The sequence below is a fragment of the Psammomys obesus genome, unplaced genomic scaffold, assembly GCF_907164565.1.
Source record: "Psammomys obesus unplaced genomic scaffold, mPsaObe1.curated_primary_1811, whole genome shotgun sequence".
NCBI classification, from domain to species: Eukaryota; Metazoa; Chordata; class Mammalia; order Rodentia; family Muridae; genus Psammomys; species Psammomys obesus.
In genome coordinates, this window is record NW_026596143.1 from 11,299,469 (window position 1) to 11,322,050 (window position 22,582).

At 47.3% G+C, this 22,582-nt stretch overlaps 2 protein-coding genes across 5 annotated transcripts in view; both read left to right on the top strand.

The window, feature by feature from the left end:
• The window catches only part of Plekha2 (pleckstrin homology domain containing A2), a 59,888-nt gene extending 51,160 nt beyond the window's left edge, over positions 1 to 8,728 (top strand). For all 4 annotated transcript variants that reach the window (XM_055593441.1, XM_055593439.1, XM_055593438.1 and 1 more), the window contains exons 11-12: positions 4,264 to 4,341; positions 4,899 to 8,728. In XM_055593441.1, the coding sequence (XP_055449416.1) occupies positions 4,264 to 4,341; positions 4,899 to 5,264 (444 nt within the window). In that variant the 3' untranslated portion in view covers positions 5,265 to 8,728. The remainder of the gene's footprint in view (positions 1 to 4,263; positions 4,342 to 4,898) is intronic.
• Positions 8,077 to 22,516, top strand: Htra4 (HtrA serine peptidase 4). The gene is made up of 10 exons (XM_055593351.1): positions 8,077 to 8,136; positions 8,981 to 9,509; positions 9,800 to 9,899; positions 10,631 to 10,835; positions 11,972 to 12,166; positions 12,561 to 12,593; positions 14,335 to 14,449; positions 14,802 to 14,859; positions 15,250 to 15,345; positions 20,215 to 22,516. Exons 1-10 carry the CDS (start codon positions 8,077 to 8,079, stop codon positions 20,378 to 20,380), a joined length of 1,557 nt encoding a protein of 518 aa, XP_055449326.1. The 3' UTR covers positions 20,381 to 22,516.
• Positions 22,517 to 22,582: the final 66 nt, after the last annotated feature.

The following is a 22,582-nucleotide window of genomic DNA, read 5'->3' on the forward strand; positions in this document are numbered from 1 at the left end:
ATCTAGGAGAGCGAGGCTAGCAAACAGGGTGAGGCAGGGAAAAGGGCTCTGTTTGCAGAGAAGGACTGTGGCCAGACTGTGTCTGATGACTTGGACAGTAGATGCTTTGGCTTAGGTTCCACCTGTCCTCTGTGGCCTCTCAGGCTGTAGCACTGTCTTTGCAGTTCATGAAAAGCAGCTGCTGTTGCCCGTAAGTCTCAGGGACGCTAGGGACCAGTAGCTAGCTGGCAGCACTTAGTTCTCCATAATCAGTGCCTCGTCTCCCACCTGACCACAAGGAGATGGAAACTTCAAAGTTAAATGATTCACTCAAGATCATGAACCCAGGGAGTTATGGAGCCAATTGAGAGGTACTTGGTACTCAAGCAAGACTTACTTGGGTTCAGAATGGCCAGGCCCAGGCCCTAAGCTGTAGAGCAGCGGTTCTCAAACTTCCCAAGGCTGCAACCCTTTATCACAGTTCCTCATGTTGTGGTTTCCCCAGCAAAAAAAAAATCATTTTTTTTTTTTTTTTTTGCTACTTCATAACTGTAATTTCACTACTCTCATGAATCATGGTGCAAATGTCTGATGTGTGACCCCCCGAGTGGCGGCAACCCACAGGTTAGGAACTGCTGTGTAAAGGATGTAGCCACCACCAGAAAAAAAAATCGCCTTTGACCAACTTATGGCGACTGGGTATGTTGGAGGATGGATTATGGTGACCAGATCCAGGTAGTAATCAGGCATCCGCTGGGTGGAAATGGTGCTGAAGCAGCATCGGCTGGTAGACATCTCTAAGTTCCGAGCAAGGGTTCAAGGTGAGATTTCAGAGCTGGGCTGCAGCTCAGTGGTTTAGCACTTGCCTGGAAAGTGGAAAGTCCTGGTTTCAGTCTCTAGCATTCCCCAGACATAATTCGACCTTCAATCCTTGGAATATAGAGTAGGGGTCTTTGTCATACTGGGCCCGGGGTATGGCAGTTTAGCAACAGGAGGGTTTGTGGCTAGAAGTGAGAACTATGGTGAAATAAATGCTCTTCAGCTCACTTGTCAGAACGAGGCTGTTGTGCCAGAACAACAGCGCTGGCAAGTGTGACAAGGAGGTGCTGAGCTGGAACTCTTGGATAGTTGCTGCGTAACTTGGACTCTGAGGTGAAGGCTACAACCTAGAACAGTGGTTCTCAACCTGTGGGTCGTGACCCCTTTGGTCTTCAAATGACTCTTACACAGGGGTCACTGAAGACCATTGAAAATATAAGATATTTACATTACAGTTCATAACTGTAGCAAAATTACAGTTATGAAGTAGCGATGAAAATAATGTTATGGTTGGGGGTGTCACAACAGGAAGAACGGTATTAAAAAGGGCGGCAGCATTAAGAAAGTTGAAAACCTAGAACTATGTAAGGCATAATTTATACAGTTTTCCACTGTGGGGCTGTCTCTAAAGATGGGATTGGCTCATTGGGAAAGGAAGAAGTTGGGGATCACAGGAAGAAGAAGGAACTGCTGGAGATGTAGGGGAACCACAGTTAGCAGAGGGAGATAATAGATGTCTTTTGTTGATGTCTGCCATAACTCACTGCGTGTGTGTAGGGCTGGACTCATCACTCAGGCTCAGAAAGATGCTCCCTGGACTGCAGTAAAACCACAGGCTGAATGAATTCATTTCAAAACTTTGTTCCTGTCTTCTTATCAACTGCCATCAAGGGCAGAAACCAATGCACACAAGAGCAGGGCAGGAAGCAAGAAGGGGCATGTGGCATTTTCCTTTCAATCTACTCAGTGTTGACACTTTTTGGTTTCCTGATAGGACACCTGGGCTGGGTGGACCTCAGCGCTGAAAAATAGTATTTCTTCTTGGTTCTTTCTATGGAAACAACCGCAATACTTGCTTTTCTATTCGACTAATATTTTTAAGTGAATGTACATGCTAGGCATGGTGGTGCATACCTTTAATCCCAGGACTCTGGGAGGCAGAGGCAGGCAGATCTCTGTGAGGCCAGCCTGGTCTACAAAGTGCATCCAGGACAGCTGAGGCTACACAGAGAAATCCTGTCTTAAAAAACAAACAAACAAAGACTGTATATGTGTGTGTTGTATGTGTCCATGGATATGTGGGACACATGCCTGTGATGTACATGCAGAGGCCAGAGGAGGACGTCAATGACTTTTGTCTATTGGATGGCGAAAGCTTTCTCTAAAATCGTTTTATTTGGTGTGTATGGGTGTCTTGCCTTCATGTATGCCTGTGTGCCACGTGTGTGCCTGGTAGCTGCAGAGACTAGAAGAGGGTGTGGATCAAATGGAGCTGGAATGACAGACAGTTGTGAGCCACCATGTGGGTGCTGAGAGTTAAACCTGGGCTCTCTAAAAAACAGCCAGTGCTCTTCGCTGCGGAGCCCTCTGTCCAGGCCCTCTACTTTGTGATTTGAGACAGCTTCTCACAGAACCTGAAACTGACATTCCACCCAGGCATGCAGCCCAGCCAGTGAGCCCCCAGAATCCACCTGTCTGTGTCCTGTTGGGGGATAGTACAAACACGTGCAGATGCTCAGGTTTTATATGTGTCCTGGTTCAAACTTGGGTCCTCTTGCTCACACAGCAGCACTCTTAGCCACTGAGCTCTCTCTCCAGCCCTCATAAAAATAACTTTGAAATAAAAAGGTAAAACAGTAGCTAAAGCTACTGAAGGCATTTTACAAAATATACTTTCCTTTCATATGATATCAATTGGAGACGGTATTGCTTTGTAGCTGTGGCCAGCCTGGGGATCGCTGTATGAATGAGGCTGGTCAAGAACCCACCTGTCTCTGCCTCCTGAGTGTGGAGATTAAAGGCTGGGCCACGGTAGTGGAATTTCAGGTTTGCTTGCTTCCCTCTCACCATAGAAGAGCAAAACTAGCAGTCAGCGCTAAGACATGGAGAGCCCAGTGGACCGGGCACATCTCTCCACCGAATATGTGTTCCTGTTTGATCCTTTTTAAATTTTGGCTTGCCACTTGTTCCAGAAGCGGTTCTACCACTTGCCTAGGAATGCAAATAGCAGAACTTCACAATTATTTAGTTCTCCTTTAGGCCTGTCTAGGGCACGTGCTGTCTCTCATCCTGATCTTAGAAAAAAGCTTGGATACTGAATTCTGGCTACCTTCTTTGGACCTGGGATATATTTGTCTTTTTTCTTGGAAAGCTACTAGACTGCCAAGTAACCAAAAGGAAGCAAGGGAGAGCAAGCATGACTAAGTTAGCAGGTGTGTGCACCACGAGCCCTCATCATTCCTTTTGACCTCATGCCTTTGTTGGTGTGTGCTGCACAGGGATAACCAGAGGGGCTTTGTTTTGGGGTGAAAGGAAGGGATAGTAATGCAAGCTTGGGGGCAAACAAAACAATGAAAACCAAAGCGGTCCTGTTTTATCCTGGTAGAATTGAAAGAGGTGGGGGGGGCACTTAGGGACTGGGTGCTCTTGCCTGCACAGCGCACGTACACACAAACACGCACACGCACACACACACACACACACACACACACAAGTTCTGTGTTTGGGTGAACAGCTCTGGGAAGATGGTAGGACGGAGGAGCGTCCTCTTGTTTCCCTCTGTAACTGTCTGTATTCACTTGCATTCTTCCTTCCAACCGCTGGGAGGCGCCCAGAGGCTCTGCCTGCAGGAGCCAAGCCGCCTCTGTCTCCTCTTTCCCTGGAGAGACTGCTGCCCCCTTCTGGGGTTATGAGGTTTTTTTTTCTCCCTAGGGGAAATGCTTCTCTCAGTTGTGCTATTGAGTTCTTCAGCTTAGTTCTTACCCCAAGGCTGGAGTGAATTTTTAGGACAGACCCACGTAGCTTGGGCTTTGAGAAAGGTCCTGTAGACCTTGGAGGGTCTTCAGAGGCAGTTTGATTTATTGGAATTTAAAGGAGTCTCCTGCTCAAATGATTATGGGAGAGATGAAGAGAGTGGCGTCTAGACCAGCCTCAAACGTGGGTCTCATTTTCTTTTGGTGTGAAAACTAGGGTGATGGGTTTAGTCAGAAGAAAAGAAACTAGGCTGTCCCCTTCCCCATAGCCCCCCCTCTTTTGGTGGCAGCTTAACATTGAACAGTTTTAGTTATTGGGCATCAAGAGAGAGCTTGCAGGGTGAATATGTCCTCAAAAGTCCCCAAGCCACTGGAATACATAGTTTCCAAGATCCTTGTGAGCTGTGATGTGATTTCATGAACTGGAGCCCGAGACTTGGAAGCCGAAGTCACATGCCAAAAAATGTGTGTAAGTGTTGTGGATGTTTTGCAGGCGGACAGCCCTGAAGACATGCACAGCTGGATCCAGGAGATCGGAGCAGCTGTCCAGGCCCTCAAGTGCCACCCCAGAGTATGTCACTTCCTCTCTGGGCCACAGTGTCAGCTTAAAGATAAATTAAACTTCGAATGGCCGTGTTTTATTTGGTTATGTAGGCAGGCAGCCCGGCCGCAGATGCAGCTGAGCTGTAGGCTGGCTCAGTTGTTTTTCTCTCTCTGCTATGTGGGTACATTGCCCCCCCCCCACCCCCCGGTTTGACATGAGGCTGGGCTCGACAGAGACATGAAGTTTCTGATGTGACTTACAAGTCCAGTGTCAGGCAGATCCTCAAACACGTGGAGTGAATTCTGCTTAATGTCTTTTAAAAAATTACGTGTTTATTTACTTATTTTTTGAATAGGGGGGGTCTTGCTGTATGGCCCAGACTAGCTCACACCGCCCTCCTGGCTTAGCATCTTGGGAAGCTGGAACTGTAGCTGTCCCTGACTTCCATGCATTTACTTGAGTTTTGTAGCCAAGTGTCCCTGTTGGAGTTGGTGATCCTGGGTGGGTGCTTTTCTTGAGACTTTGGGATAAACCCTGTAAGGAAGACTCCTTACTTCATCTTTTTCTTCTCTTTCTGCTTCTAGGAACCATCCTTTTCTAGATCCATTTCTTTGACTCGACCTGGAAGTTCCAGCCTTGCAAGTGGGTCTAACTCCATCTTGTCAAGGAGGCGGCCTCCCCCAGCAGAAGAAAAAAGAGCCCTCTGTAAGGCCCCCTCCGTGGCCTCCTCCTGGCAACCCTGGACACCTGTCCCCCAGCCTGGGGAAAAGCTGTTGTCAGCAGAAAACACTGCAGGGGACCCTTTATTCATGCCTCACCCCGGGGAGAGCAATGCCACAGGGGTGCTGGCCAGCTCTCGAGTCAGGCACAGGTCGGAGCCCCAGCACCCCAAGGAGAAGCCATTTGTGTTCAACCTGGATGACGAAAACATACGGACCTCTGACGTGTGACGCGCAGTGCCTCGGCATGCAGGAGAGGCAGGGCTGTGACTCATCTTCTCTGCCATGGTGGAGGACAGAGGCTAATGGCACTTGCAGTGGAGGCCCCGTCCATCTGGCTTTGCTTCTGTTATTATCGACACGGTTTATTTAACGGGGGAAAGTTACCAGGTTAGACCCACGTACGCCATTACTTCTCGAGAGACCTCCTTCCCCCAGGATCCCTAGTGAGGGGTTAGTTTTAATACTTCCCGTCTGGAGGAGGTTAGACTCTAGTTTCACTTCTAACCGTTTTCCCCCCCTCTTCTATATCTGTTATTTTCTTGGTTTTATTTCTGGTCTGTGTAGAGGATCTCAGGATACGAACTGGTTTCATCTGCCCCTGTTGGCTGGCTGAAGCCTGGGGATCAGGCAGAGGGTGACCACTGGGTGTGGGAGACTCAGGTAACGTCTGGACTGGGATCCCTCTGAGGGGTGTCATTAGGCTCTGGCGAGCAAAGCAGGGTGAACTTTGGAGTGTCTACCCAGGCAGTCCCTTCAGGACACCTCCCAGGGGAGCAGAGGGGATTTCTTGTGAGTCATGAGGGCTAATTAAACTGCCACAGTCACTTGTGGGAATGGCGCTGTCCTCTTGATGCTCTGTGATCCCAAATGCTGCAGGCCCCGGGGGCAGAGCCACCAGTCTGTTTTCTGTCAGGCCCCGAGGATGGGGTAGTCAGTGTTAAGTGTGATGACTGCGGAGACAGGAACAGGCGCTTCCGTTGAAACCACGTTGAGTGTGTGTGATGGTTAAGTGTAGAGCGGTTTCTCTGTAGGTGTGTGTGTGTGGGGGGGTATGTATGGTGTGTGCGCAAGTGTACGTGTGTCTGTGTGTTAGAGCAATCTCTATCTCAGAGCCTTAGGTTTATGTAAACGAGCTATGGAGAGGAGACAGGTGACTCATTCCAGAGAGCATCTTTGACCCATGTTTTCCAGACAGGAGAATGGTGGTTCTTTGACACGGCGAATCTTGTGAGTCGCTGTTTCACAGATGTTTTAGAATGGGCCAACTTTTGTCCAGTGTTAACTGCTGGTATAGTGCACCCTGCTGACTGACTTGCTTTTTCAGACTTTAAATGAAACCATGCACACAGCGTGGGTGAAACTGATGAGATCTGATAAGATCACACGCACTCACCAGTGGAGAGACACAGAGACATGACAATGATTCTATTTTTCATGGAATAGAAACTGGGAATGAAGAAATTGAATCAGAGGCTGGATTGCTGGCTAGGGGTTTCCTGGGTTCTAGAAGAGTTTAGAAGATTAGATTTCCACCCAAAATTTAGGGTGTAGCTCTTTCCATTGAGCAAGATACTATTTCCAGTGCCTTTGGGAGTATTTGTCTATCAACCTTAAGTGAATTGTGTTACCGGAAAATTATGGCCATTTCTTACAGGGAGAGAGGACGTGGCTCATTCCTATCGTGTAACTTTAATCAGATGGATAAATAAACCATAATTTAATTAGAAATGTGTAGCTTTCTTCTAAGAAGGGGCTAGGAGGCATTTTTTCTTAAGCCAGCTGCTACTCTTTGTGTCCATAGTTAATGCAAAAGCAGAAACAAGCATAATACTCCACAGTGTGAGAGGAACTATGTCCCTTCTAATGTGACTGTGACCCTGGATCTGGTGTCACACTGGACTCCTGAGCTCAGTGTGTGGGAGCTGTCCCCCACTTCAAGTTTGGCCTTGTGTTCCTGATCTGAAAAACCCAAACCACTGGGTCTTTTTCTCTTTTTCTGTTCACAATCTTGCCTCCCTCCACCCCCTACTTTTTTAAAAAATAATCTTTGTGTATTTTGGTTTTTATGGATTGGGGATTATTTATTTATGAGTGATCAAGGTTACAGCCTACTTCAAAACCCAGAACCCTTTGTCTTTCTCTAGAAAATTCTTTGGCCGCTCAGCAGAATTACTCAATGTGAGATGAGGAAGTAATGAAAATAAGTCAGTAACTCCTGAAAGGCTTTAAACATGGCCTGACTCACGGAAATGATGTCATCCTTTGGCGTTTAAATTGCAAAATCTATGTGCCCTTCTCCTAGGGCTAGGCGATTACTCTACATCAACTGGTCATCATAGAAAGCTGACAGGTTTCAGTGTGTATTTCGAGATTGTTTTAGATTAAACACAATGAAGTTTGCATTATGGAAATAAAAGGAAAGTACAGAGTTTCCATGACCCTAACTGGCCAATAAAAATATGGGACTTCCAACTTAGAACATTGGTAATATAGTTTTGGTGTCCTGAAAATACAGTTATCTCTGTGAAGCCCCAAAACATTCAATTCCCAAGTTTTATTTCAGAGGTCCTTTTCTGTCTGTATTTCTGGCCAGTTTTATAACTAATTCCCATCCCCCTTTAATTTGTGTTTTTGCTGGAGTCTTGATATGTAGTCCAGGCTAGCTTCAAACTGGTAATCCTCCTGCCTCAGCCTCTTGAGTGCTTGGATTATAAGCATGTGCTACCATCCACCCTACCGAAGAATTTTAATGGGAGCCGAAGATGGTGCCTCAACCTTTAGCTTTCAGTGTACAAAACAAAGCCCTGTGGGGGAGAAGTGGGGCGTGATGCCGTGTAGGTTTGTGGTTAAACACAGAATGTGGATAGTTTAAAAGGGATTTCTAGTTTGTAAAAGGTACTACATTGTATTTGTGGAATAAAAACAGCTTCTATTAAGCTTCCGAGGCACAGTTCTTGGTTAGCTGAAGGACTCACCATCCATTTTTCTTGAGAGGTTTCATGGACTTGCTTACCCAAGGTCAGGTGATGGTAAGAATAGCATGCCTTTTTCATTCCGTGAGGCCGCGGGAGACCACAGCCTGGAGAGGGACCGCTTCCAAGTAGAACGCTGAGCTCCTGAGGACAGGTTTGAGGTCCAGCATCCTAGTTTACTGGAAGCAAACTGGTTTTATTCGGTTTCCCCTTTTAAGAATACACACGTGCTCTCCTCAGGACTAAAATGACCCTCTAAATAAGTAGCCGGCCAGTGGTGTGGGTTTGTTTTCAGGGTCAACCAAACAGCCGTCCGGTAGGTGGCAAAAGGCAGCGTCTTGGAAGTTAAGCTTCCCGTGTCACTTCTTTTAACTTTGATTTTTTTTCCCCTCCAAAATCTGTTTTCCTCAGTCCCCCGTTCTCTCTGTGTGTTATTGCCTGTCAGAGTCAATTACAGTCACTCATACTAGGTAGGCTTTGAATAAAGTGAGTATTTGGCAAAAACACAGCGTGACCCTTGGCGCTCGGTTTATGAAGGTGTGGCATGCCCCGTCTGAGCCAGTGTTTGAGCCGTGAAACACCTCCCGCAAGCACTGAGCTTAGCGCATGGAAACTCCAGCTTCTTGTGTTGTATGATCTCCTAATTGGTATGTAGCAAAACGTAATTTTCTAAAACTGTTTGGTTGCTTGTTTTGTAATAAAATCATGTGAAATATGAAATCTGGTTGTGTGTTTTCCTGGTCAGATCTCGTGGCCGTGGGTGGGCGGTCACGTTTTCCACTTGCCCCATGACTGTTATTATTATTTTTTGAGTAGGCCCTCCCTTCAGGGCTCTTGTCCTGGGGTGGCATGGGTGGTGGGTGACATATGGGTGTGTGCGCGCAGAAGCGAGCCAGATTCTGTCCCTTATAACGTCTGGAGGCTGGCAGAGGGGAGAAAGTGTTGCTCATTTTAGGCCAGTTGTGAGCCCAGAGTGAAGTAACTGGAAAAGTGGACTCGAAGAAGAGGACGGGGAGCAAGATGGTGTCCCAGCCGCGGTGGACTGTGCGAGCACAGTTCTTGCTGTGGCTGCTGCTGCCGGCTGTGCCTCTTCCCCGGGCGGAGGCCAGGAGGTCCAGAGTCCCGCTACCCTGCCCCGTGGCTTGCGACCCCACGCGCTGCCCGCCGCTGCCCACCTGCTCGGCTGGCACGGCGCCGGTCCCCGACGGCTGCGGCTGCTGCCGCGTGTGCGCCGCGGCTGAGGGCCAGGAGTGCGGCGGGGCGCGGGGCCGGCCGTGCGTCTCCGGGCTGCGCTGCGGCGCCCCGTTCTCCCGGGAGCCCGTCGGGGGCGCGTGGCTGGGCACCTGCGGCTGCGCCGAGGGCGCCGAGGGCGCGGCGGTGTGCGGCAGCGACGGGCGCACCTACCCCAGCCTGTGCGCGCTGCGGAAGGAGAACCGAGCCGCGCGCCTGCGGGGCGCGCTCCCGGCCGTGCCCGTGCAGAAGGGTGGCTGCGGGGACCCAGGTGAGCGGGGCGCCGGCCGGCCCTTCTTCGCCAGCTCCAGGGAGTCAACCTGTTGTGGTTGTTCCTGGTGTCCTTGCCTGGTTAACGTGTTCTCTTTACTGGTTGCCACGGGGTTTCCCTTTCCCAGTTTTTAAAACTGTGGTGTGACAGGCCGGCTCCTTTCATCTCCGAGTCTGGAGAACCTGCAGAGGGAGGGGGGCGGGGAGATGCTGGGAATTTTGAGACGTGACGCTTGCATCCGGGGAGGAGGACTCCCACTGACCCCCTCACCTCGGACCGTTTCTTCCCAGGGACCGCAGGTGCGGGGTGGCTCAGGAGAAAGTTCAACTTTATCGCCGCGGTGGTGGAGAAGGTGGCGCCGTCTGTGGTTCACTTGCAGCTGTTCCGCAGGTAAAGGCCGCGCCCAGGCCCAGCTACCCCCCTGCCACTACCCCCCACCCCGCGGGATTGCCTGGGCTATAGCCAGGCAGTAGAGCCCCTGCGAGGGATGCGGGAGGCCTCTGATTCCAGCCTCACGCCCGGGAGGAAACTGCTAAGTGTTATTTCGCTAAAGAGCAAAGAGCCAGGCACAAGGATTCTTCCGGCTTCTAAATCCAAGCTACACAACGGCATGAGTTTATCCTGTCTGGTGTTGCTGTCTCTCCCATATCCCACAAGCAAAACTTATGGCTGGCCGTAGGAGCCAGCCAGCATTTGGGGGGTCTTGTTTAGCGTTAGCCGTCGTGAGCATGCAAGGAAACCCACGTCCCCGAGAGCAAAATGAATTTGTTCTGTGTCACATGGGCAGGTGTTAGTGGAGACTAAGAGCTAGGTTCTGACACGGTGGCGCTAGGTTTGGCCTCTTTGTAGCAGATGACATACATGCTGGCGGGATCTGAAGGCGGAAGCAGCATCCCGGGACCCAACTCTCAGTTCTGTTCGGAAAAAAATGGCCAGGATGTGCTACAGGCGGTTCACAAAGAAGATGTAAAGTAGACAGGGCAAGGGAAAAAAATGCTTGAGAAAACTTAAGGAGATGGGGTTTATAAAAATGAGGCTTCCTGTGGCTCACAAACAATGGCTGGATTCCCAGATTTTCCTGCCCCTCCCTCTGCTCACTCTCTTGTCTTGTTCCGGGACAGATCGCCTCTCACCAACAAGGAAATCCCTGCCTCCAGTGGCTCTGGGTTCATAGTGTCAGAGGACGGGCTCATTATCACCAATGCCCACGTCCTCACCAACCAGCAGAAGATCCAGGTAGAGCTCCAGAGCGGGGCCCAGTATGAGGCCACAGTCAAAGACATCGACCACAAACTGGATCTCGCACTGATAAAGATTGAGCCAAATGTGAGTGGCTGAGAGCAGAGTCACATTTGGGGCATCAGAGCTCAGATGCTGATAGTTTCTTTTGTACTCCTCCACCATGCCTTCTCTTTGTATGTTGGGTATGTTCACCCACACACACTTTTTTTCCTTCCAGGCTTCTTTTTTAAAGAACAAAGTGATGGGTGATGTGGAGATTAAAATGTAGAGTATCACTGACCCTCGCATTTCCGAGACCACCTCCCTCCACACTTTCTGCCCCTACCTGTTGTGTTTTCAATCCCTCCTCTGTAAATGAAGACTGTAATTCCCAAAGCTGCAGCAGGGCAGACTTCAGGTTCTCTTCCCATACCCCCTTCTCCTTTTCCCTGCCCCCTTCCCCACCATGGGTAGGGCGAGTGACTCAGTTGTCCTAGGAGAACCCAGAGTGGGGCCAGGGATGGAAGAAAAAACTTCATCCTCATCAGAAGGGATGGCAGAATAGCGCATAGTAAAGCCAGGGCTCCTATAGCCTGCTGTACTAATGGGACGATACAGCGGTGGTTCTCAGCCTGTGGGTCGCGACCCCATTGGGTTGCCCGACCCTTTCACCGGGTCCCATATCAGATATCCTGCATATGAGGTATCTACATTATGACTCATAACAGTAACGACATTACAGTTACGAAGTAGCAATGAAAATAATCTTATGGTTGGGGTTCACCACAACACGCGGAACTATATTAAAGGGTGCAGCGTTAGAAGCTTGAGGACCCCTCACATTGAGGAAAGGACACAGCTCTCCCTAGTCCCCAAGGAAAGGAGACCCTGTGGCCTCATGCTCCCTCCACTGGGAACAGCCGATGCTTGATTGTCTGCCCTCCTGGCATGGGTTATAGAGCCAGCCTGGACCACGTCTGCCCCAGCCAAGGCTGCTCTGCAGTGAAGCTGGCCTGTGGCAGGGTGGATTCCTTGGACCGCAGGGACTCTCAGCCATCCCTCTAGCAGCTAGAAGTTCAAATTTCAATCTTAGAAATGGTCTCAATTACCTTAAAGAAAGTAGAGTTTGGTAGGACCTGAACCTGAGGAAGAAGGAAGGGTGCTGGTTCAACTGTGTTACCGTCGGCTTTGGTTGACTGTGTTCCTTCTTCGCCATCTTTGCTTCTCACCCCCATGTGTAGACTGACCTTCCTGTGTTGCTGCTGGGGAGATCATCTGACCTCCGGGCTGGAGAGTTCGTGGTGGCTCTGGGCAGCCCGTTTTCTCTGCAGAACACGGTCACTGCGGGGATTGTTAGCACCACACAGAGAGGCGGCAAAGAGCTGGGGCTGCAGGACTCCGACATAGACTACATCCAGACGGATGCCATCATTAACGTGAGTCACTCTGGGAGGCCGTCCGCAGCCCCGAAGATACTGTCAGGGTATAGCGGGAAGGAAACTTCAGAGCCATCTCTTTTCCCTTCGGACTTTTGAGCATTCTCAGAGGTCATCCCTAAGGGAGGGTGGATTGCCCTGTTGCTAGAGCTGACTGTTAGATATAACTGGCACCCACGCTTGGGGCTTGTTGCAGAGGGCACTGCCGTGATGCAGTGTGGGGTCCTTTTACTTTGCCTTGTACCCACCCTGACTTTAGGATTGGGAAGGTGAGGGGCCTGCCTTGGGGAAGCAGGCTTCTCTGGTAAAACTCACTGTGTATAGGAACTGTGTATAATTGATGTGGAGAAATGTATCTGTCTGCTAACTGACGACTCTCTCAACTTGTCTTTAGCACGGGAATTCTGGGGGGCCACTGGTGAACTTGGTAAGTGGCCATTTTCTTTGCTGCTTCATATTTCTTCCTAGCTTTAAACAGGCTTCAAAATCTGTGCTGTAGACTTGGGTGGCAGCCTCGTGGAGAGATTAAGGAATGATGCCTTTTATTTGGTTGGGAAAATTTTGGAGCCTGTGATGATTTGTCTTGCTGGGCTGTGACCTCATCCCACCCAGAGCACCCTGGCTGCAGCTTACTCCAGAGTTTTCTGTTGCCATTGGATAGTTATCCAGGGCCTTAAACTCAGACTCAGGCTAGAAGATCGGCTGCGCTGGGTTATGTGTGTTCCTTGAGGACCCCTTGCATATGAACTGTCTAAAGACGCTGATCATAAAACACAGGGTTTTTAGTCTTCAGCCTGCTCACAGATGGCAGGAAAGCCAAACCAGAACCCATTGTTCGGCACTGTGTTTTATTGCTAATTTAACCAGTGCCTCTACTGGTGATGCGGAGCCTTCGACTTGCTCACCTACACGTAAAAACACAAGTCCAGTGCTTCTAGGCTCAGGATTCTGAAATCTCTGTGCTTTTACTTTCTTTTCATGCATATGCCCTCCCCTGACCCCCGTCCCAGGATGGAACCCAGCGCCTTGCACATGCTGGGTGAGCAATTCAACCAACATGTGTCTGCAGAGTGATGCCTGCTCAGCACTGTGCCCATCTTCCCAATTATGTAACAAGTTTGCAGAGCAGGGCTGGGATATAGAATTTCAGGCCACCCTCCAGAATTGCTAAGTTGCCACCTTGTTTTAATATGACCACAAATATCTTTTCTGCTGTGCTCATTGCCTAACAGAGGCTAAGGCGTGGCAAAGGATCTAGACAGGAGAGTGTCTTCTGCTTTGCAGCCCCGGCTTAGCTGAGCGTGGTGGTTCCTGAAGGTCACCTGGTTTCTGATGAACAACTGTACTGTATCGATGCTGATTAGCAATGATATAACAGCTTTTGCCTTTTCTGTGTTTATTTTTAGCTTTTTTATTTTTAGCTTCACTTAAGTAGTAAAGAGGTGGATGGTTCTTGTGGGGGTTTTGTTTTTTTGTTTTTTGTTCTGCTTTTGAGACAAGGTCTCCTATAACCTCATTTGGCTTGGAATTCAATATGTAGCTGAGGATGACCTTGAACTGAGCTGAGTCTCCCTGCCTCTACCTCTCAAGTGCTAGGGTTATGGGGGGGGGGTGCCACTTTAGCACTTGTGTTTTTATTTGTAAACTGCAGCTCACCTTTAAAAATTAATGTGATTTACTAAAATAAAAATGAGCTGGAGATTAGGACATACTCCACAGCAGCTTCTGAACATGAAGAAAGTGTAACTTTTGTATCTCTGGAGCACCACCCCCTTTCCCCGTCACACTAATTGCCCTGGACTCTGACATCTGCTCCCCCCTAATGAAGAAGTGGATTTTCTCCTATGCCTCCTGTTTTGATCAGAAGAGACTGGTTTCCTCTCAGGCACAGGCCGTGCAGAGAAGGCTGTGGCAAGTGAGCTTCCTGGAGGCGGCCCATCCTTTTTGCACTGCTGATGATGGATGTGCTGATGATGGGTCTACCCTGAAGAGGCATGGACCCCAGGGGTTTTGTCTCTGGATTGCTTCTTGCTGCTGATAATGGCTTTCCATGCTTGCCATAGCCTTTTCTGCATGGTCAGTGCCAACTGTTCTCTGCTTGTTCCGATGTCCTGTGGTCGGGTTCGAAGAGCACCATGACTTAACACCAGGCTTCTCTTTCCTTGTAGGATGGTGATGTGATCGGTATAAACACTCTGAAGGTCACTGCAGGAATCTCCTTTGCCATCCCCTCAGATCGGATCAGACAGTTCCTGGAAGACTATCATGAGCGCCAGTTGAAAGGTAAAGGGGAGTGGGAGGATTTGGCCATTTTCACGTGCAGTCCCAGCTGTTGGAGCATGGCTTCTTTATGGCATTAAGACTGGTAGCAGGGGTTGGAGAACCATATTTGAGACTTAAGCACAAAACTCAATATGCAGAAATGCTTGTGTTGTGAAGTTTAGAGATGAACCCAGTGCCTGGAGATGTGTCTGTGCAGACCACAGATGTTCTGTGAAGCAGATGTTCTGTGCAGCAGGTGGTATAGAAGGCCAGACATAGTAACAACAAGAGATTATGGGATCTGGGTGGCTCTTAAGCTGTGCCAAATGGAAATAAGCCGTGTTGAGTCACACATCATGATTTTCCTTTCCAGGAAAGGCTCCTTTGCAGAAGAAATACCTGGGTCTTCGAATGTTGCCCCTCACTCTGAAGTAAGCGTTGGGTAGCTATGTTTCTCAAGTACAAGCCATCACCTGGCAGTCTTACTAAGAAAACAAAAGCTTCTGAGGACCCTGTGCAGACCACAAGCTGTGTTGCGGGGCTGTGTCTTCCTCTGCCTGTACCAGAGTCTTTCGTTCTGGTTGGGCTACATCATGTCCAGAGATGCAAAGCTTTGGCCTAAAGGAGGGAACAGCACCTAGCAGGGATGGCTTGTGACTGGCTGGATGGGATTTGCTTGGGTGCCTGCCAGTCTCCAGCTGAACTGATGGAGAAGAGATAGGCAGTGTGTCTCCTGAGAGGGGAAGTCTTTCTCCAGGCCTCAGGAGAACGTTGTGCTTGCTAACCTTCATACTGCTTGCTAACCTTCATACTGTTCCCAGCCTTCTTCAGGAAATGAAGAGGCAAGATCCAGACTTCCCTGATGTGAGTTCTGGCGTTTTTGTATATGAAGTGATTCAAGGATCGGCTGCTGCAAGGTAAGTGAAGAGACATTTGCCCAGCCTCCTGTGTTGTTTCTAGGCACACAGCATGCTAAGCTTGGAACAGTTAGACTTGAATACTAGTATCACGTTAGGACCTACACACATTGTACACTGAGCTCCTGAAATCTGGCCAGGGTGATCCAGTAATTCAATTTAAAATTGTATTGGTTTGAATTGATGTCAATGACAACAACAGAAACACCGGAAACAGTATAAACCTTTTTCTTATTTTCCTTTTTGCTTCCAGAAGGGCTATAATTGCGTTAATTATTGCATTGGATAAGATATCACAGCATAATGACAAATTGGGCATGTACTATGCAAATTTCAAAGGCTTATAGGAAAGCACAAAATATTTTTCAAAATTTTAAAATATTCTGTTAAAATGATGAAATTGTAGATTTATTGCATTAAATTGGATGAACTATTAAAGACAACTTTATCTGATTATTTATTTTTTACAATTTATTCATTTTATATCTTGATTGTAGGCCCCTCCCTCATCTCCTTCCAGTCCCATCCTCACTCTCTCTTTCCCTCATCCCCTTCCCCTAGCCCACTGAAAGGGGGAGTTCTCCTCCCCTGCCATCTGACCTTAGCTTATCAAGTCTCATCAGGACTGCCTGGATCCTCTTCATCAAGGCTTGGAGGAAATGATCAAAGAGCAGGCAACTGAGTTCATGACAGAGGCAGAGCCTGATCCCCTTACTCAGGAACTCAAATGGGACTGAGCTGCCTATCAGCTACATCTGAGCAGGGGTCCAGGTCCTCTCCATGCATGGTCCTTGGTTAGTACATCAATCTCTGCAGGGTCCCCAGGCTCAGATTTTTTAGCTTTGTTGGTCTCTTGGTGGAGTTCCTGTCCCCTCCAGCTCCTTTTATCCACCCTCCCCCCTTCCATAAGACTCCCTGCGCTCTGCCCAAAGTTTGGCTTTGAGTCTCAGCATCTGCTTCGATCCCCTATTGGGTGGAGCCTTTCAGAGGACCCTCTATAGTAAACTCCGGTCCTGTTCCCCCTCTTCTACTGCTTCTGGATTCTGTACTGTTTGCCACTCTGAATGAGACTGAAACATCCTTCTTAGGGTCCTCCTTGTTGTTTAGCTTCTTTAGGTCTGTAGATTTTAGTATGGTTATCCTGTGTCATATAGCTAATGTCCACTTGTAAGTGAGTATATACCATAAATGTCTTTCTGGCTCTGGGTTACCTCACTCAGGGTGATCTTTTCTCGTTCCATCTACTTGCCTGCAAACTTCAGGATGATATTTTTAAAGGTGGCCACTCTAAAATGACACTAAAGTGATATAAGCAGCTTGAATTACATCTATATTGAACAGCGCTGATAGGGGCTCAGGGTCATAGCCTAAGTTAACATTAATTTTGCTAGGAATTACCAAATTAGACCCCTCTCCCCTTTTCCAGATACACTAGGCTGTACACTAGGCCCTAAACTTTCTCCTTTAATATTAGTAGTTATTACTTAACTAAGTTTTATGGTATTAAGTTTTTAACGACTTATGTATTAATTTAGTATTTGGTTTTCATGTGTCTTTCTGTGTGTTGTCTTCTTCAGCCACTCCCCACCTTATATTTTGAAGCTGGTTCTCTTATTGAAGCTGGAGCTCACCAATTAGGTTATGCTCGATGTTCCCAGAGTTCCAGAGAGCCACCTATCTTTTCCTCCCCAGTGCTGGGTACCCAAACTGTCCTTGTGCTTGTGTGACAAGCACTTTTCCCTCTGACACCTATATTACTAGATCAAGGGTTGGGACAGCCCTGTTGGAGGTTTAGCAGCTGTTTTCAGCTTTGCTTTAGGGTATTCATCGTCAGGGAGAGGCAGCTCATCGGCAGATGTTATTCTCCTGGCGCTGCCCTTTCTTCATCTGAGCCTTTCCCAGATCTTTACTCTGAATTTTTGAGACATGGCCTCACCGTGTAGCCCAAGCTAGCCCAAAACTGGTACTCCTCTTAGCTTCTGCCTCCTGAGTGCTAGGATTATAGGTATGTGTCACAATGTTCTGATTATTCAGTTATTAATAGCTATTAGCTAACGATAAATAATTAAATAATTTGAACAGCTTGATAGTTTTAAGTTAGTAAGAATGAGAAGGCTTCAGCATGCTCTGACAGTCTTCTCAAACACCCTTCTCCTTGCAGTGTGAACTGCTGGGGTGACACCTGTATGGCTCGATCAAGGGTTGGGACAGCCCTGCAGGAGGTTTAGCAGCAGTTTTCAGCTTTGCTTTAGGCTATTCAGCGTCAGGGAGAGGCAGCTCATTGGCAGATGTTATTCTGGCTCTGCCCTTCATTGCTGCTTACGTTTCGTTTTTCAAGCCTCAGCAGTCCGTTGAGACTTTGGCAACTCTTTCAGAGATGGAAGAAATCATGGGTACTAGCAGTTTAGCACAACTGAGTGTCAGGTCTCAGGATACTAAATTTGGCATGTCATAAGCTTTTCTAGATGCTCCGGGTCCCCTAACGTGCCCGGCTCCTCCCCTAACTCCTTATTTTAACTTCTGATCCAAGGCCAGGAGCTCAGTTCCTTAAGTTGAACTCAAAGTGTGGTGTGCTGTCAGCGGCAGCTTCGGCAGTAGCCAGTTAGAGAGGCCGCTCGAGCCCCACCCCTGAATTGGTCTCCTCCTTCCTGTCCCCTCTCTATCTCTCTGACCCAGTGCTAGTCTTGAACTCTGGATTCTTGTCTTCCAACCTCCCACAGCTGGGGTTAGTTGTATGAACTGTGCCAGATTATCGTTCCCCTCCTTCCCCCTCCCCCACCCCGCCCATTCTACCCTTGCCCTCTCCCCAGTTCTCCTTAACTCTATTACTTCCTTTCTGGGGTTTGAATCCAGGGCCTTGTGTGCTAAACAAGTGTCCTACTACTAGACTACCATAGGAGAGTCTTCATCTTAAGAGCAGGATTCCCAGGTAGGTCACATGCAGGTCAAAATGAGAAGTGCTGCTGGAGTCTCCACCAGCCCAACATCTGTCCTTGCTGGCTTTCATCCCCTTATTTAATAACCACGAATAATTACACTAATAGCAGCTGGCACTTAGGGAACATTTATTATATCCCAGACACGAAAGCGTTTTTAGAGTTGTTTGAGGTGTCATATGACACAGTCCTTGTTTTTATGGGGTGGCATCTGTGTTGTTACACAGAGGTCAAAGAGCAGATATGAACCTTGGCTTATTTACTCTACGATCCTGATTCTGTAGTTACTCTCATTGCTAAGAGGCAGAGTTCACTTAGTGATGAATTTTTCACTTAGAAGATGAATATTCAAGTCTAAGAGACAAGGGATCAAATCCTGCCTTAAAATCTTGAAAGTAGTGAGACCTGGGCAAAGGCCACGTATCCTGTGAACCCACTCCTCGTATTCCATGCACAGCAGGCCCCAAGCCACAGCAGTTTCTTTCTTGTTCTGTTTCCCTGCTCATGATTGCTGAGTTTTCTTCTTTCTCCACACAGCATTCAGGTCATTGTCCTCTACTGTCCTGTTCTTAAGGGTTCCTTTCATGTAGCTTTATCCTTCCTTCTCTTCATGTCCACTGTATTACCTTTTCACCCCCAACCTTTGGTGCTGGCCATTGAACTAAGGACCAGGTACATGCGAAACATACCCTCAACCACTTAGCTATGCCTCTGCCCCTCACAGTTTTCAAACTCCACATAGCTTGGTAATCTACTGTCATTTTTTTTTCTTGTTCTTCCCACTTTCCTGAAATAGCATCTCCTAGATCGTTTAATTTGATGCCCCTCTTTTAGCCCATTCTTACCTTTACACAGCCAACCAGCCTGTCCATAATTTATCTCTCTCTGCTTTTGGAGCTGGATTTTTTATCTGTAACAGTGGCTCTCAACCTGTGGATTGCGACCCCTTTGGGAGCAAACAACCCTTTCACAGAAGTCGCCTAAGACAATTGGAAAGCACATATATTCATATTAAGATCCATAACAGCAGCAATATTACAGTTGTGAGGTAGCAGCAAAAATAATTTTATGGTTGGGGGTCACCACAACATGAGGAACTGTATTAAAGGGCTGCCTCGTTAGGAAGGCTGGGAACCATTGATCTAGAGTGTATACTCTACGTGAGGTCACTGTGTTGAAGACTGAATAGAACTAGCCTTGAGTCAGAGCTGTAAACATCTGGACTTGGAAGCCTGAGCAGCTTTTGATTTACTGGAAGCATAACATCTGGACACACAGCAGCTCATCATGCTCCAGTTCCAGAAACATGGGATGGGCTCTCCAGGCAGACTCCCCAGAGCACGGCTTCCTGGCAGGGGGAAAAAACAGTCTGGGCTTGGGCTTGGCACTATTGCTCGTGAGTCTAGTCATGTTTGAGGTTAACACAGGCGGGAGATGAGGAGAAATCAGAAACTAAACTGTCCATTCCAAGTGAAATCCAATGCATAAGGGGCCTCAGCCTCTCCCAGAATTCCATAGGACATTAATATTACCAGAAACACAGAGGATCCTTGTCCTCCAGCTGCCTTCACGGCACAACTTCCAGCAGCTCTTGCAGTTGGAAGGGTTCAGGCTGATCTGACCTTCTTGGTTTGTATGTCTAATGGCCTACAAATTAGTCGGACAGCTCAGGGTGGTGGTGGTGGTGAATCAGACAAAACAGACAGACTTACCCCACATGGGAATGAGTAGAACTCTTCTTATGCTTTCATCATCTTTTCTTTCTTTTTTGAGACAAGGATTCTCTGTGTAGTCCTGTCTGTCCTGGAACTTCCTCTGTAGACCAGGCTGGCCTTGAACTCAAGAGATTCACCTGCCTCTGCCTCCTGAGTGCTGGGATTAAAGGTGTTTGTCACCACTCCTGGCCTGATCATCTTTTCTTTTTCTTTCTCAGCTCGGGATTGAGAGACCATGATGTAATTATCAGCATAAATGGGCAACCAGTCAGCACCACAACTGACGTCATTGAAGCTGTTAAGGACAATGACTTTCTTGCCATCACTGTGCTTCGAGGAAGTCAAACCTTGTTTCTGACAGTCACACCTGAAATAATCAATTAAGCATCTTACTTTGAGAAACTGGCTAGCAAAACCACTTACATCACCTGGTCTGTATCAAAGATGTGCCCAAGAAAAATGGATGCTTTGATTGTATGAGCACATGTTTGTACACATACATCAACACACACACAAACACACATACTGTCATGGATCTTGAGGGTGCTCCTCTGCTACAGAAAAACCTTCCTAAGCCACGTGGAAACAGCCATGCCAATCTGATAAAATCTAAAGACAAGCAAACAACTGGAAAACAGGTAATTCCCAATTAAATCAGCAACCTAGATAGACACAAACTGACTGTCATACACATGTACACATGATCTACCTAGGAAATATTAGGAGCCTGAATCTGGACTGTAAAAGAGCAATCGTATTTAAATAATACCCCTTTGTCTATCCAGTTTCCCAGGTTATATCACACTTTGGGTCAGTGTTTGTAGACAGAAAGGTTACCAAATGATGATATCAGCTTACCGCCCAGGGATAGTACCCTCAAAGTGATCATTTTAGCGGTAGACATTATTTTGGTCCTCCAGTGTTTCTGAGACAACTTCTTACATTACAATAGTTTTTTGAACCATTTAGAGACGTACTTCTTACCTAGGTTCTTTCTTTTAACGGAGCTTACAGATTTTTATATAATGAGCTGTGGAAAGGCGGACTCATGGCTTAAAGGATTTATTTTGGGTAATATTTTAATTTTATTACAAGCCTTCGTGACTTGGGAGGGTGCTGGGAATCAAACTAGAGATCAGTGAATGTTAGGCAAGGGTTCACCAATTGAGCCTTTTAGAAAAGTTTTTTAAAATACGGCATTCCTGGATCTCTTATGTAAAGTTTCAAGTGTCCGGCTCTAGTTTCTTCACAGCTAATCTTAAAAATATTTCCTTAGTGTGTAGAAATTATGAATTGAGAATTCCAGTTGTTGTAAGCAGGGCTAAAGTTAGTGTAGTTTTTAGCTGTCATCTCTAGTGAGAACAGTGATGTTATTCACGGATGCTGAGGCAGAAACTTTGAAGAAGAGTTCTACAAAATGATGCTGTTTCCAGGACTTTTGTCACCTGAACTATCTGTTTTTATGTCAGTTACTATGGAAATGAACGTGGAGTAGTTCTACCCTGTTTCTAGACTCTGTAACTAAATGAAGAGCAGGTCTCTTGTTCTGAGATGTTATATTTAATAGTTCTTTTTAACTTAGATTTCAAAGCTGCTTATAAGTCAGAACATCTTTTCTTCCTAGTGACTTGGGAATGCAAAACTTGACTGCCTGTAACTCTGTGATCCATTGTGAAAACTTTTACTGTCATCCTTGTATGAACAGAATTGGTTTCTTCCTTATTCCCCTAAAATATCCTGAGTTGACCTTAGTACTAGCTATTAAGTAGGCATATATTTTTCTTAATTTTTGTTTCCATGGGCATGTGGTTCCTTGTTTTATCTCACCTAATTAAAAGTTACTAATTAAAAATTAATAGTTACTTGTATAAAATCTTTTTTTAAAAACAAAACAAAAAAACATGGTCTCACTATGTAGATCAGGCTGGCCTCTAAGTCACAAGAAATCTACCTTCCTCTGCCTCCCAAGCACTGAGATTAATGAGGTGCCCGCTAGCCTAAAGTCTTTTTGAATAAGCATTTATAATGTGGGGTAAATAAATTGGAAGTTACTCATTTTAGGCAGGACAACTCTGTTAACTCACACATGTCTACCATTTTTATCAAAACATAACCGGAATGAAGAAATTACTGTCTCTAGAACATCACAACGAGCACCCAGCAGGCAACTTCAAGGAGGCAGGCTTTATTTTGGTCCTAGTTTTAGAAGGCTCAGTCCAAGGCTGGCTGGCCCCGTGGCTTGGGCAGAACAGCATGGCGTGAGTGTGTGGTGGATTAGACTTTCATCTCACGGTGGACAGGAAGAGAGGCAGGCAAGATGGAGCCTCAAGGCCACTCACTCCCTAGTGCCCTTCTTCCTCCAGCCAGGCCTCACTTCCCACTCTTCCTCACCTTCCAATGATGGCACCATAATCCACTGATCAGATGTGAGCCTTCAGGATTCTCATTTTCTAAGAGCTGGCAACCAAGCCTGATGCATGAGATTGCTGAGGGACATTTCTATTCAACCTGTAACTGTTTCATTTTAAGTGCTTACCCTTCAGTAAAAACAACTTTTGAGTTTCATCCTCTACTGAAAACACTCAC